This window comes from Typha latifolia, chromosome 13 (assembly GCF_019914945.1).
Source record: "Typha latifolia isolate L0001 chromosome 13, TyphaL0001v2, whole genome shotgun sequence".
In the NCBI taxonomy this organism is placed as follows: domain Eukaryota; kingdom Viridiplantae; phylum Streptophyta; class Magnoliopsida; order Poales; family Typhaceae; genus Typha; species Typha latifolia.
In genome coordinates, this window is record NC_133098.1 from 1,291,044 (window position 1) to 1,305,380 (window position 14,337).

General features: G+C 38.1%; 3 protein-coding genes across 4 annotated transcripts; 2 read left to right on the forward strand and 1 right to left on the reverse strand.

Annotated features, from left to right (window-relative positions):
- Positions 1 to 3: 3 nt before the first annotated feature.
- On the forward strand, positions 4 to 2,555 carry LOC140800473 (uncharacterized). 2 transcript variants are annotated; one of them, XM_073155288.1, is made up of 7 exons: positions 4 to 438; positions 515 to 594; positions 677 to 775; positions 859 to 957; positions 1,039 to 1,137; positions 1,222 to 1,320; positions 2,255 to 2,555. In XM_073155288.1, the coding sequence occupies exons 1-7, from the start codon at positions 75 to 77 to the stop codon at positions 2,357 to 2,359; spliced, it is 945 nt and encodes a 314-aa protein (XP_073011389.1). In that variant the 5' UTR covers positions 4 to 74; the 3' UTR covers positions 2,360 to 2,555. The 2 variants fall into 2 exon arrangements, with proteins under 2 accessions (XP_073011389.1, XP_073011388.1); XM_073155287.1 differs by having other exon boundaries at positions 14 to 438; positions 515 to 603.
- A 1,809-nt stretch (positions 2,556 to 4,364) lies between these two features.
- On the forward strand, positions 4,365 to 7,464 carry LOC140800359 (cyclin-D2-1-like). Its single transcript, XM_073155100.1, has 6 exons — positions 4,365 to 4,804; positions 4,880 to 4,966; positions 5,574 to 5,669; positions 5,795 to 5,996; positions 6,327 to 6,457; positions 6,566 to 7,464. Exons 1-6 carry the CDS (start codon positions 4,586 to 4,588, stop codon positions 6,755 to 6,757), a joined length of 927 nt encoding a protein of 308 aa, XP_073011201.1. The 5' UTR covers positions 4,365 to 4,585; the 3' UTR covers positions 6,758 to 7,464.
- A 4,144-nt stretch (positions 7,465 to 11,608) lies between these two features.
- On the reverse strand, positions 11,609 to 12,486 carry LOC140799958 (uncharacterized). Its single transcript, XM_073154548.1, has 3 exons — positions 12,144 to 12,486; positions 11,975 to 12,054; positions 11,609 to 11,890 (listed from the first exon to the last, which is right to left on the reverse strand). Exons 1-3 carry the CDS (start codon positions 12,382 to 12,384, stop codon positions 11,771 to 11,773), a joined length of 441 nt encoding a protein of 146 aa, XP_073010649.1. The 5' UTR covers positions 12,385 to 12,486; the 3' UTR covers positions 11,609 to 11,770.
- Between the last annotated feature and the right edge of the window lie 1,851 nt (positions 12,487 to 14,337).

Below are 14,337 nucleotides of genomic sequence, written 5' to 3' on the forward strand. Positions count from 1 at the left end.
CCGGATCCGTTTTCCTAACTCGCAGACCGAGTCGAGGGTTCTTTCCAGTCTCCGTTCGATCGGCGCGAAGAGAAATGACGGTAGGAGCCTCCTTATCCCCTCACCCCTCCCTCTTCCTCTTCCACCTCCGAGCTCCACGAAGCCCCACTTCCCTCCTTCTCCGGTACCCATCCGCTCTTCCCTTTCAAAAACTTCGTCCCCTTGCACCGAATTCGACGACGCTCACCTTTTCCACCCGCTCCGAATGGGAATCCGAAGGGTTTTGGGAAGACCCGGACGACGGCGACTACGAAGAGACTGGTCCAGAAGAGGAGGAGGAGGAGGAGGAGGAGGTGGAAGAGGAGGGAAGAAGACGACGAGACCCGAGAGGATCTAGTCGTTTCATTACTCATGTCGCCAAATCCACGACAGCCCATTACGAGGAGGACCTCGTCAAAGGTTTTGCGAACAAACAGACATTTTTGCGTATTAATAGAATATTATCTTTCCTTTACCTGTGAACTTTTTTATGCAGAGGTTGAGCTGCTCTTAACACCGGAAGAAAAGGCCATCTTGGATCAGAATGGGACCCCTGATCTGAGCAAAACGTCAACAGTTAAGCCAGTAAACATTGTTTAACCTTCCTTATTCTAACAAAGTTTGAATTTTTAGTGTTGTGATGTGTGATTTGATGCAGTTGAAGTGGAATCCTCTTCATAGTTTTGCACTGTCGAGGCAGATACCTTTCATGGACAAATTGCTGGAGAATGGCACTGGTATTGATTCTGTTGACAAAGTATGTCTCGAGTCCAATATATAGTTCTACCAACACTTTTTTGTGAATTTGGATATTATTACTAACTAGCTTTGCTGACACAGGATGGTTTCACTCCCCTTCATAAGGCAGTGATTGGGAAAAAGGAGGCTGTTATTAGCCATCTTTTAAGGAAAGGTGCAAATCCTCATGTCAGAGATAGAGTGAGCAAGTTATTCTTCTGTATAATTTCTTGGTGTTCTTCAAAATGAGATGTAGATTGCAAATGATTAGCCTTGTTGCAGGATGGCGCCACAGCATTACATTATGCAGTTCAAGTTGGTGCCATGCAAACTGTGAAGTTACTGATTAAGTATAAAGTTGACATTAATGTTGCAGATAACGTAAGTGGCATGTGAAATGTGAATTATTTTGTGAATCTGTAATGGGCCCTTTAGCTTTACTTCTTATTTTCAATTATTATACAGGATGGCTGGACACCACTGCATGTTGCAGTACAGAGTAGAAGTAGAGATGTTACAAAGGTGTTGTTAGTAAATGGTGCTGATAAAACTAGAAGAAATAAGGTAACCACTAAAACCTTGATTTTATTGACTATTGCTGTTCGTGCAGTCAAAAACTCAAAATGATGATTAGATGAATGTATTTATCTTTGACAATTGAGAGCATCCTGAACCCCATATAGTTTCTGGTTCTCCTAACTTCTGATTGGTAGTCTAGATGTTTATTTTTCTGACTGTCTGATTTTGTGGTGGTCTCTTCTGCTTGAGTGTGTCACCTTCTCTTTTGAATTTTGATCAACTCAGTAATATACGTGCTTTTGCTCCAGACATCTATGCATAAAACCCAACATGAAACATTTGAGTTGAACTTCAGAGCAACTATTTATATATTTGGACTTGAAGAAAACATTGTTAGCTGAAATTCTGGTTTGCGTGTTAGATTACCAATATATCAGAAGAATTCTTGTGCCTCTCATGTTCTTCTCATGGAATGAATTTACTGAAAGGCATAACAACAACACCAAAACCAAAAAGAAAATCGTCTAGGAACTGGAATCTCAAGTTGTATCAGCTGCTTTACATACTAGAGCTGTTAGTAATGCAAATCTGTGATTCCTCTAGTTGTTGTCCATGACTTGAAGTAGCAAGTTGAACCACATGAGTGCATTTGTGAGTTGATCTCAGAAATGCAGTCGAGTAGTTAAAAGTTATGATTAGCAGTTTATAACAGAAGCTTCAAGTGTCAAAAAAGCCGTATGCATCATCAATAAAACGGATATTTGTTTTCATTGGAGTGTTTTCTATTGCATTTATTCAATGACTGAAGATTTGTTTCCTCGTCTATCATTATTTTCTTCTGTGATACTCAAAAACTTCTTTTGGAAAATTGAAGCTTCTTTTTGGTATCTCAAATAGCTGTTGCGAATCAGATAATTGCTGAACTGTCAGATTGCTGTGTTGCCTGTCATGATAATTCATTGTTTAATATGCATCACAGGATGGGAGGACACCGTTGGATCTCAGCTTATGTTATGGGAAAGATTTCAAGTCATATGATCTAGCAAAGCTGGTTAAACTTGTTCCGGCAGACAGGGCTCTTTGAAACCAACCACTAACACCTTAGATTTAGAGATAGAAGCGACAATTTGTATATCACTTGCCTATATTATTTTCTTTACATTCTTGCAAGGTCGGCTGATAAATCAACTCTGGATTCTGTCCAGAAATGCTATCAAATTGTAACAAACTCATGAAAATTTAAATGCTGGACATGCTAACCCTGTTATTCCAGTGGCGAAGTTTGTTGTTCTTTTCTTTAACACAAGTGAGAATGGATTGCTGAGTTGTTAGCTTTTTTCGCAGTGTGGTAAAATGCAACAATTGTGTTAAGTGATCTGCCTGGAAATACTCATAATTTGGAGCCACAAATTCTTTACATAGTGCCATTTGCAATGACAATTATTCAATATATGCTTATATCTCTCTCTATCTCTCTTAACTGTTAAGGAGTGAGGCCCAATATCACAACTTCGAGACGTAAGATCTTAGCCCATGTTTGTAAACTTAGAGCCCATTGGTAAACCTGAAGACTAATGGCATCCCAGCTGCTGGTAGAAACTTCCACAGAGGCACAGAGATGAGAAGTTACCATCGAAGTTGCCAAAAACATCACCACCAACAAAGAAAGCCTCCAAAAGAATGGAGTAAAGAGACTTCACGTGGTAGATCGAACCCACCAAACTTTTATTAGTCCCTCATTTCCTTCCACCACTTGCTCCTTTCCTACTATTTAACCCCAGTCCTTTATTAATAATTTTGTTCCAGTCTTCCAGTTGAAACAAGACAAAGGTTGGCAGAGGAGCAAAACAACTGCACCCAGATTTCTGCGAGAGAGAGAGAGAGAGAGAGAGAGAGAGAGAGAGAGAGAGAGAGAGCATGGATCTAAACAGTGCAGATGGCAAGGAATTATTTGTTTAAAAAGTTTGGCCACAAGAGGCCAAAAATTTTAAATGGACCATTCTTGGATCGTGTCTGCTAACATTTGCAAATCTCTACTGGACCAATCTCCAATCTGATCAAAGTGGTGCAATGAGTTAGTTATTATCATTCTTACGTTGGAGATTAACCTTGGGATCCCGGATCCCCCAGTCCAAAATCTAGATATGTGTCAGAATTGACTGGGTCAATAGTGTCAGGTTGGACCGGATAAATATTTGTGCCAATTTGGGTCTGAGCCTGAGCCTGAGCCAGGTCTTAAAGACTCAGATCAGCCATGGTTCCTTTTAATGGCACCTGTCACATAATTCAGAGGAGCAGCAGAGACGTACTTTGGCCATGGACTTGGTCTGAGTTGAGATCTAGCAAGTTTGACTCATACTTACCCGAACCGGACGATTAGACTAGTGAATCATTCAATTGATCGTCAAAACGAATTCGATTTTCTTATCCCATCGGATAAATAATTGAACCCACGGTTGTATCGCCTTTTTTTTTTTTACAAATAAGTAAGTCAATTATTTTTTACAAAGTTACCTAACATTTTAAAAATATTTAATTAGTAATATATTTATATTTTAATTTTTTTTTCGCATATGTCCTTAAAAATTCCTTAGGGGTATTTTTATCAATTTTCTATTAAATGACTTAGCTTAAGAAATAACAAAAAAAAAGGTATCTATACAAATAACATATATTTTGAGAGCTATACATACAATTATACTGCTTAAATAAATATTTTTTAATTTTTAAAATTATTTGGAACTATGTATGTATTATCTAAATATTTTTAAAAATTCAGCAATTGGACAGGTGAAGTACCGGTTCAACCAATAACCCGGTGGATTGATCTGCCGAGTGAGGAAAGTAATCCCTACATCCAAGACTGCAGGAGATCAAGGCATCATGTGTAGTCCAGTCCAGTCCAGTCCGATCTAGCAAGTGGGTTCGACCAGACAAACCCAACGAAGTAAATCCAAACTCAAATCCAAATCCCACCACCCTCCAAACGCATTCCTCCAACCCTGGCGAATCAAACTCATCGACGCCAATCTCAAAGCGCTCGCGCGCCACGTCACCGTTAATAACCCATCCTCCCTACTGTATACCTCGACCTCATCACTACTACTAATATTATAAGCACCCACTTCGTAAACCAAAGCAGTACTACGCTCACGCCCAATTCCTCCCTCCCTCCCTCCCTCCATTCCGCCCACTACTACTCCATTCCACTCTCTCTAGAGCGATTTGGCGAGCATAGGCCGGGGTCTGGTGCTCCGCGGTGATGGGAAAGCGAAGAGGGCGGGGGTCGGATTAGGGGATTGTGGGGAGGATGGACCTCTTGTGCGGCGAGGACGCGGCGGCGCTCGAGGAGGACTCCGCCGGCTACGTTACCGAAGCCGAGCTGCCGGACGAGTCGGACCAGCCGCCGATCGCCGAGTTGGTGGCCGCGGAGGGCGAGTACTCGCCCGGGTTCGATTACCCGGAGCGATTCCGGGCTCGGCTGCTCGACCCGCTCGCCCGGGCCGATTCCGTCGCCTGGATCCTTGAGGTGAGGGACGGCGCATGCTAGATTGGCACTACTCGCTATTGCTATCTTGCCCTTGCTAATTATTTTGGTTTTTAGGTGCACTCGTACTTCCGTTTCCTTCCATTAACGGCTTATCTCGCCGTTAATTATATGGATCGGTTTCTCTACTCCCACTGTTTACCGGTAAGCATTTTTTCTTTTTTTATTTTTTATTTTACATATCCGTTTTTAAAAAGAATTTTGAGATAATTGTATCTAGAACTTATAAAATATTCCTTCAAAATATATCACGTGAATCTCACCTAATCAATTTTAAAACCCTCTATTATTTTACTTTTATTTTATGGAAAAAAAAAGGAATTTGAGGATAAATATATATTTTCCTTTTAATTTTTCATAGTTTAGAAAGTTAGTGCGTATAAAAAAAAAATAAGGAGACCATCATCCATGTGGATAGTCTTAGTGAAATTATTCTAAGAAATTTTATACCTTAAACCCTAAACTCTAAAACCATTAATCCTAGTAACCTATTAATATTATAATATTATGTAAGGGCAAATGTGGTATTATATGTATGTATATAAACTATGAAGCTATCTATATAGTCATATAGTACATCAGTGAATCTTTATACGTACGGGGAATCATGCATATTAACCTCTTTGATCTTGTATTTTTTTCTCTCCATTTTTTGATGTATTTGAATGATACATTTATCATGCTATATGGACACTTGTGACAAATTTGAATAAAGTTTCATATCTATATTTATTATTATTATTTATAACAGGCAAATGAATGGGCATTGCAACTGTTATCCGTGGCCTGCCTATCACTAGCTGCCAAGATGGAGGAAACCTTGGTCCCATCTCTTTTGGATCTACAGGCAATTAATATTCTCTTACTTTTAAGTCTTATTACTACTTTCTATTTCTTCATACTATACTTGAAAAATAAAATAAAAGAGAAAATTTTGTATCAAGCTAATGTAAAATTGTAAACAATGACTAGGTTGAGGGTAGTAGATTTGTTTTTGAGCCAAGAACAATAAGGAGGATGGAACTCCTTCTCCTCACTGCATTGGATTGGAGGCTTCGATCTGTGACGCCATTTACTTTTATTGATTTCTTTGCATACAAGGTTGATTCCTCCGGAGGACATGCAAGAGCTCTTGTCTCAAGAGCTACCCAATTTATTTTAGCTGCAATCCATGGTATTGTTTGATTTTATCTCCACCTATCATTCTTTATATTCTTAAAGAAAATGACTTATGTTTCATTAATTCTAAATTTCAATGTTTTTCTAAGAACATTTTGAGATTTACTTGGTCATTTGCACGGAACTCATAGATAGTAAACAAGGAATTCTTACACAAGCAATAGTGATCTGATGATGTATAACTCGATTAGATTAGATCTGAAATGCTAATAAAAATGATCCAAATTTAATGGTAAAGGTTTATATATATATATATATATATATATGGGTACTCTTTGCATTTTAGATTTATATCAATCTGAAGGAATATAGTATAATGTGACAGATATTGGTTTCTTGGATCACTGCCCATCAACAATGGCAGCTGCTGCAATACTATGTGCTGCAGAGAAGACACCAACTCTAGCATCTATTGCTCCTGGGGTAGCAGTCTCATGGTGCACTGGGTTGACAGAGGTAAGCAATCAAATTCACACATCACCATTGACCCGAGTTTGCCTTTTCTCCCTCTTTCTCTCTCACACACACGCACTCTCTCTCTCTCTACCTCTCTTTTGATCACAGGAAGGAATCACCAATTGCTACCAACTAATGCAACAAGTAGCTAAAGTTGGTGGCACTCAGAGGAAGCATCCAATGATCCTTTCTGAGCTCAGAGTAGTGACATCCACATCTAACTTGGGTTCAGGGATCTCATCCAACTCTTCTCGTCCTCCTCCATCCAAGAGAAGGAAGATAAGTAGCAAATGCATTTGAGTAGAGAGTTTTAGAGAGTCTAGTACGGTGGGGTTGTGTCCAAGATGATTTTTTCATTTGTTTTCCATCTTATCTAAAGTTCTTTAATTTTAGTGGGGGCTTTGATATTTATATAAGCTATGATGATGATGATGATGATGATGATGATGATGATGATGATGATGATGATGATGGCATGGCAATTGGCACCAGATGTGCAGATTCCCAAGGGTGGGGGATACTGCTATGCTTTGTCTGTGCAGAGTGTGTGGGACTATTCAAATCAAAAGAAGCATTGAATGCTGAATGAATGAAGGAGATGTGATGGTGGGTCTTTTCTTTTTTCTTTTTTCCTTTTTTTTTTCCTGCATTCAAGTGGGTTGTAAATGTGGGGATCAAGATGTTCCATACTCCTCCCAGCAGTAGGTCAAGGGCCCTCTCAGAGTCTCCAAAAATTTTCTTCATCTCTTGTGGAAGATTTGCTTGGTGGAAATCTTCTCTATTTAATTTTTGTTATCTTTTGTTGGCGTGATTTAGGAGTGTCATCATGCATGTGTTTGCTTGCACATGCATGTAAATTGCAAAAGCTTGGAGTGGTATTATTCATCAAACTCCAGGCTTTAATAGCCTAAAGAAATGGCTCTCTCTTTGTAACAAAAGGCTTTTGTGGGCCTTTTTGGAGAATACTTGTATTGTTTTGACTTCATTAATAAAATGACATTCATACATATGTTAGTGCCAACTTTTCTTGATGAGATAAGTTTGCATCTCTATTGGCTTATGCCAACTTGCTTGATACCTTAACTTGCCAGCTGATGGTGCATTCTTGAATATTAAGTTAAATTTAGTTCATCCCAATGTTCCATATCTAGCTCAAGAATCTATCTATCTATCTATCTATCTATATATATATATACACACACACAAAGGAGGTATAGATTTCGGAGCAATAGGTTTGTAAACAAATCATGAAAAAGATGGGTAGGGTGTGACAAAGATGCCACTCTCGATAGAGATAAGAATATACGAGACAGCAATGGTGCTTTCGGGCGTTGTACGACAACTGTTTGATTAAATGCTTCACTAATGTATGGACAACTGCATTATGTGATGTTATCCAGGGGGAAGAAGGAGACAATGAACAATATATATCCCAAGCTGGCAATATGACAAGACAGACGACCAGTCTTTCGTCCGTGTCAATTGGAGCTCTGGCACTATGTTTGACACTCGGATGACTGTTTGATATTGGCGTTTTAATTCTTGGATAAATTTACATTTCACCTCTTATAGTTCTGCGAATTTACAATTGGTACTCCAATTTTAAGTTCTTATATTATGTTCCCCATATTTTCTCGAGTTAACTATCACTAATAAATATGTATCAACTGAGAAGTATTGCATCAGGTATTCTCAAAAATACCTTCTTAAAAGGACTTACTCGTAAAATAAAATGAATACGTCGTACTTTTTTTGGGTCAATTTTAGTGAACTCTGAATATTTCTAAAAGACAAAAAGGTCCAAAACAGAAATATAAGAAAAGATGTGCATCATTTGATAAATACCCTCAAAATTATCCTAGTGAAGGGACCATCTGACCTGTTTACTTAACTTTATTATGCGAAGCATTCAGACAGTAGATTCTAAATTTTACTAATATAAATAAAAATTTAAATTAATTACACAACTATTTGAATTAGTAATGCGTAAATAGAAATGGTAATAATTTAGGAGGAGCTAACTGTAATTATTCCCAATAATTTAGATAAAATTAAAAAAAAAATTTGCAGAGGAATCATGTGGGTCACGTGACAAGGATGGGAGGGTCAGCTTTTACCCGTGCCTTGTTTTAGTTGTTTGGCTTCGAGTCTTTGACTAAAAACGGACACTTCCCGTGTGAGTACACCACAAGGGACGCTTCCATATATCAACGGACACGTAGATATACGGTTTCCAACATGTCCAAATAATACACCTAAGTGAGTCACGTACTTATTAGTATATAGAGCTCATAACTAGCCCTCTCCTAATCTATACTTTAATACATACGGCTTACACTTTATTATTTTGCATTGTGAGTTTAAATCTTACAAGCTCATCTAATCTCTATTTTAATTATGTTATAATACAATATATATATATAAGCTTTCTATTATTTATTTTGCTATGCATCTTGTTAATTTGCTTACTATCCATAAGCAGGATGTAGTGCATGGGCATGCAAAGCATTCCTAGCTAACTAGAAAGTTGGTAACAGAGAGAATCTGAATCTCCCAGAAATAGTTTGCTTTTGATTTGCTTTAAATTAACTGTTATCCCACGTATAAAAGCTTAGCCTTATCTCCCAGATCTCCATCTCCCACTACATCTCCTTTGCACTGTCTCCCATCTCCAGGTGATAAAGGAATCCTATGAATAAGCCCAAAAGCCAATGATCCTTTTATCATCCACATCATATCTATCTCACCCTCTCTTTACCCTCACCTAGATCTCTATCCTTCTCAAAGTTCCATTTAATTAGCCTGATCGTAGCACGAGTTGATCATCTGGGCATGCCCCAGATCTTTTGGTTGTAAGATTTAAAGCTCATATTGGTGTTGTTGTAGTTGAAGCAGTAGGGTCCCTTTGTATATAATGGAGTCAAAAGTTGGCATCATAGTGGAATATTTGGAGATGAATGGTGTTTCTTTTATGCAAATGGGATGCAGTACATCACTTTTTGATCCCTAGGACAGTTGTTGCTTTGGAGGATACTATTCAGCACATAGGAAGATGCTTCATCCATTTGGGTAGCATGCTATTATATATCTATATATCCTCTCTTGATTTAGGTTCAATTACTTGGGGGCATCTCCTGAACTATCCTCTAGTATTACTTATAGCCTCTGAATGAAAAAAAAAAAAAAAAATATATATATATATATATATGCAATCTGCCGTCTTTTTTTTCGATCAAAATAATTGTGTTTAGTAGGTATTAAATTTTTAGAGTAGCTAGCGAGTTAGCATAAGTGTTATAACACAAATATTTTTAATTTTGAAGTAGTGGAAGTAAAGGTCATGCGATCAATCATCAATGCTAGTCACCACCATACCACCCATCTACTTGTGAAACCCATGATCTCTCCTTTTTCTTCTACTTTCCTCTCTTTTTCCCTATGCAAAAGACACTTTGATGGCTGTGGGGAAGAACGGGTTCAGGAGGGGAAAGGAAAAAGAGAAAAGAAAAGTTGCAAGTATTACATTGTATCTCTACTGCTGGTGATGCAAAGAGACCAACCTCTCTTAGATTCCCAGTACAATATTCACACACATATATATATATATATATATATATATATATATATATATATATATATATATATATATATATATATATATATATATATATATACGACACTTAAAGTCACAAAGTGTCCTGAGTACTAGTAAGAGGCAAAATATAAAGAAATTTTAAGATGCGAGTCCTCTGATAGAAGTCTCAAAAGTGTGCAAGTACTACTGGAATCATAGTGTACCTCTCATTATTTGCTGTTTCGAGTGTCTTCACTCAGGCTTCAAAATTTTAAATTTAGAGTTCAGCTCTAATTGGACTCTAAATCAGTTACAGTAGAGCTTTAAATTTGGAGCCTTATCTAAAAATTTTGGTCTTAAAAAAATATTATCTATTAAACATCTAATAAGTTTCTACTATTAGGGAAGGACCTGTTTGACTTGTGATGCTTAAAATTATTAAGAAAAAATGGCTTAATAAATATACAATTGAGGGGTCTGGATTTGATATTAACCTCCTCTAAGATGATCTTTTTTTTATTAGTTTTATGTCTTTTGGGCTTTGTAGAAGCCCAGCCCAATATAAGAATGGGTTCTAATAAGAGAAGCAGCCCAGGAGAATTCTCTCATTAGTGAAGTTGCTGGTTCCTAATCATGATTTTTAACAGGCTAATGCGGTTTAGGTCAATTATTTCTCATCTAATCCAAACTGCACCAATAAACCCAAAACTATTGTTTAACCTTAATCATCACTTTTTACTTAATCTAAGATATTAATTTGGCCTTATAACTGATCTGGTTCCTGGGGAATGGCCACTAATTTAATACGACTACCTTTTGTCTATTTTATTAGCATTTATTATGGTTTCATAATTGTTGAATTTAATACATCGGAATTGGGTGTTTGATATGATGCTGTAAATAATAACACCACTAGTCTCAAGTGCTACTTAATAAGAGTTAATCAGGAATAATATCACCTTCTTTTGTGGTCCATTATAGGAAGGCTTTTGAAGAAATTAGAGTTAATTATACGCACACCCCTTCCAAGTCCCACCCTCCTTGGTGATATATTCTATAGCAGAAGAGTTGTTTAAAAATAAGCAAACTAATTATTCAAGAGAGATGTAATTATATAACAAAAATTTGTGGCAATCCAATAATCCATCACATTTGTGACATGACAGGATGAGGATGATTTAAGTTTCTCCAAGCTTAAATATCAGCATTTAATTGACATACACGTCATAAGAATTAGACTAAAAGATTTGATATAAAAATATAAACTCATTTAAAATATATTTTTCTTCAAATCAATTGGGCATGTCATGTTGCAGAAACCTGAGACTCACCACAAGTACCAAAGCGTAGTAGATTTAAGAGCCACTCTTTGGAGCTGCAGCTTTTTATTAATATAAAAGATATATAGAGATTGCTTGCACTTAAAGAGAGGAAAATAAAGTCCCAGGATGAGGATGTCCTCGATAAAATACCCAAAAGATTTAAAAAAAAAAAAACTAATTAATAATTATCCCCAATAAATCTCAGGACACGTCTTTCCCAGATTCCAAGGAAATTCAGGGGCCAAACTGCCAAACTTTGATGAGACGATGTACGTATCCGATTCAGAGACTGAGTTTTGCTCATAAATATTCTGATAGAGAAAAATAAAACCGAAATATATAACAACATTAATTCAAGATTTGGACTCTCTGTACACTTCCCTCTTTAATCCTTTCCTCATCTCCATCAATGCCAATCTAACTTCCTCCTTCGGAGATACTCTTCAGCGAAGGACGCCATTGCCGAGCTCTTACTACTCCGGCCTGCGAGCCGCCGGCGCTGCTGCTCTTGTTCCGATCCCTCTCCTCCCTTGCAACCTTAAACATAATTCCCGCAAGAGATTGAGGACCTAATTGCAAAAATTACCGAATCAAATGGACTGATATGTATTCAAGTTGTACCTCCTGATCGTTACTACTATTTTGCTGCTCGTTCCTCTTCATCTTCTCGTGCTTCCTCGCCCGAATAGCCTTCGTGACCTCTGACATTTTAAGAAAAGGAAAGCAGAGGAAAATAAAAACCAATTGAAGACTGTAATAAGTGATAAAGCGGAGGGGTTTATTGCGAAACCTTGGGATGTGATGAGTCTATAGACTTGGCCAAGCAAGAGCGTCTCTTTTGGCTTGAGAAGCTTCACCCTCGTTATCCTCCTCGCCTCCTCCGGGATGGAGATGGTCACGAGCGCCACGTAATGGCCGGGGTTGTTCCTCATCACCTCCCCCGCGCTCGCCGGCCAGTAGAGCCGCTCCACCCTACCCCCGGGGTGCTGGATCACCACCGTCGCCGCCTCCGCCGCCTGGCAATTCCCCATCCCCTCCCCTCCCACCCCGCCTTCTCGATCTCAAGACACGCCTCCTCTCCTCTCGGAACTCGGAAGGAAGCGAAGGCCCCTCGATATCAATATGGAGCGCATTCCGTTTCAGATGGACTGCGTGCTATTATAAAAGATCACGTTTTTCCTATCGATCCAACACGTGTCGGGAATTCATTGCCTGGGGTGATGGCGTGGTGTAGTGTGAGAGAGTTTTCTGCTGTACACCAGAAGCGTGAGAGTTTTTACTTTCTCGATATTTTTTACAAAATAGCCACCGATATTTTTTTAATATAATAAAATCAAATAAATAACTATTTTATACTCAAAAAATTATGGGGAGAAAAAAAAAAAAAAAAAAAAAACTCTGAGGTGGATGTTTTTATGGTTGGGGTAAGTTGAGTTTAAAGTTTTGGTGGCTAATTAGTGATGAGGTCCATCTGGGTCATGGAAGGTTGGTTGAGTGGATAAGCTTGCTTGGCCTGTGTGGATGTAATTAGTGCATGAATAGATAGATGTGTCAGGATAAAAATCCCAATTGAATTGCATCTGTTATTCTACTGGGCATTAATTTGAGATAAGAGAGATCTGAGGATGGTGATGGTTAGTGTCTTGGTGAAGTAAAAGATGCCCCCATTTACGCCCCAAACTTGTGGCATATTGCCAGGTTAATTTACTATCAAATATGGAGACCTACTAACCCAATTGAATTATTTTTAAAGGCTTCTCCTCCAGAATTTCTCCTTAAATATCTCCCAAGGTTTATTTAACTGCAATTTTATGAGGAGGCACGCTATCAAATGCATGTCAAGTCCACTAACACATCAATTATAAGCATTCAATAGTTCTAATTATGATTGCCCTAATTTTATGGCCATTTTATTTGATTTTTGAGTGTAATTAGAATTTTTTTTTTCTAATAAAATGAAGAAATGGACCGAAGTAGCCCCACTATCTGCACAACAAAGAAAAACAAGTATCAAGTCTAAAGGGCATACAAGATCTAAGTGGAATAACACCTAAATTGCTCGAGAATAATAAACCAGCTAACTTCGTCGAGACTGTTATGAATTTTGAAGCGATGTAACTACAAAGGTTTCTATAGAAAGTGGAAAAAGAAATTAAACAAAGAAAACTAAAAAGGCTCGATTGAGATGGAGGTGGTTTGGCACGGGGGATGACGGAATAGTCCGTTGTAGCAACATATGGCAAGGAGTACGACGTGATGCATAATTGCGAATTTTGATGTGTTAGATGGTGTGCGGTGTCTAGTATGGTAAACGATGGCGGGTAGCAAGAGTAAACAACAACAATGAGGAAGCATAGGCTAATAGAGGCTAGTGGGCAGCGACAAAATATAGAAAAGATCGAGGTGAGAGACACGCTAATAGTGCGGTTGAGGAGATGAATGGAGGGGGAGGGATGAGATCGGGAGAAAAGAGGAGTAGATCTGAAATATTAAGAAAGGGAAAATAAGGCGAGGGCAATAATAATAAGGTAATCACCATTGTTGCTAGAGAAGGAAGGTAACTTAGAGAGAGAGAGAGAGAGAGAGAGAGAGAAGTGAGAGGAATACGCCTCCCCCTCCACTAGCCATTCAGTTAGAGAAGGAGAGAGATCGCCGACAGGAGCGAGGATAGGCACTCACATGGGAGGGGAGAAGAGATCAGTCCAAACCCTAGCTAACTTTTTCTATTATGATTAATGCTTTATGATAATCAGGACTATTAAATACGTGTAATCAATACATTGACACGCAAATTGCTCATGCAAACCATCGATCTGTAAACTTTAAAAGGAGCATGGAACCCTAGCATTACTCTAACATAATTTAAAACCTAAACATATTAGCATCCACATATTAAGGTTAAACATGTATCCACTTTGCAACTTTTAAGGCAAGTGTTATTTGACAAGTTCTTTTTGACCCATATTTTCTCAAAAGAAAAAGTA

What these genes read in the sequence shown, in the direction of transcription:
- LOC140800473 (XM_073155287.1), top strand. Translation starts at nt 75, where the DNA reads ATGACGGTAGGAGCCTCCTTATCCCCTCACCCCTCCCTCTTCCTCTTC. An exon ending in CGAGGAGGACCTCGTCAAAG is followed by an intron (nt 439 to 514) that starts GTTTTGCGAACA and finishes TTTTTTATGCAG; the next exon opens with AGGTTGAGCTGCTCTTAACA. An exon ending in ACATTAATGTTGCAGATAAC is followed by an intron (nt 1,138 to 1,221) that starts GTAAGTGGCATG and finishes ATTATTATACAG; the next exon opens with GATGGCTGGACACCACTGCA.
- LOC140800359 (XM_073155100.1), top strand. Translation starts at nt 4,586, where the DNA reads ATGGACCTCTTGTGCGGCGAGGACGCGGCGGCGCTCGAGGAGGACTCC. An exon ending in CCGTCGCCTGGATCCTTGAG is followed by an intron (nt 4,805 to 4,879) that starts GTGAGGGACGGC and finishes TTTGGTTTTTAG; the next exon opens with GTGCACTCGTACTTCCGTTT. An exon ending in TATTTTAGCTGCAATCCATG is followed by an intron (nt 5,997 to 6,326) that starts GTATTGTTTGAT and finishes ATAATGTGACAG; the next exon opens with ATATTGGTTTCTTGGATCAC.
- LOC140799958 (XM_073154548.1), bottom strand. Translation starts at nt 12,384, where the DNA reads ATGGGGAATTGCCAGGCGGCGGAGGCGGCGACGGTGGTGATCCAGCAC. An exon ending in TAGACTCATCACATCCCAAG is followed by an intron (nt 12,055 to 12,143) that starts GTTTCGCAATAA and finishes TTAAAATGTCAG; the next exon opens with AGGTCACGAAGGCTATTCGG. An exon ending in ATAGTAGTAACGATCAGGAG is followed by an intron (nt 11,891 to 11,974) that starts GTACAACTTGAA and finishes ATTATGTTTAAG; the next exon opens with GTTGCAAGGGAGGAGAGGGA.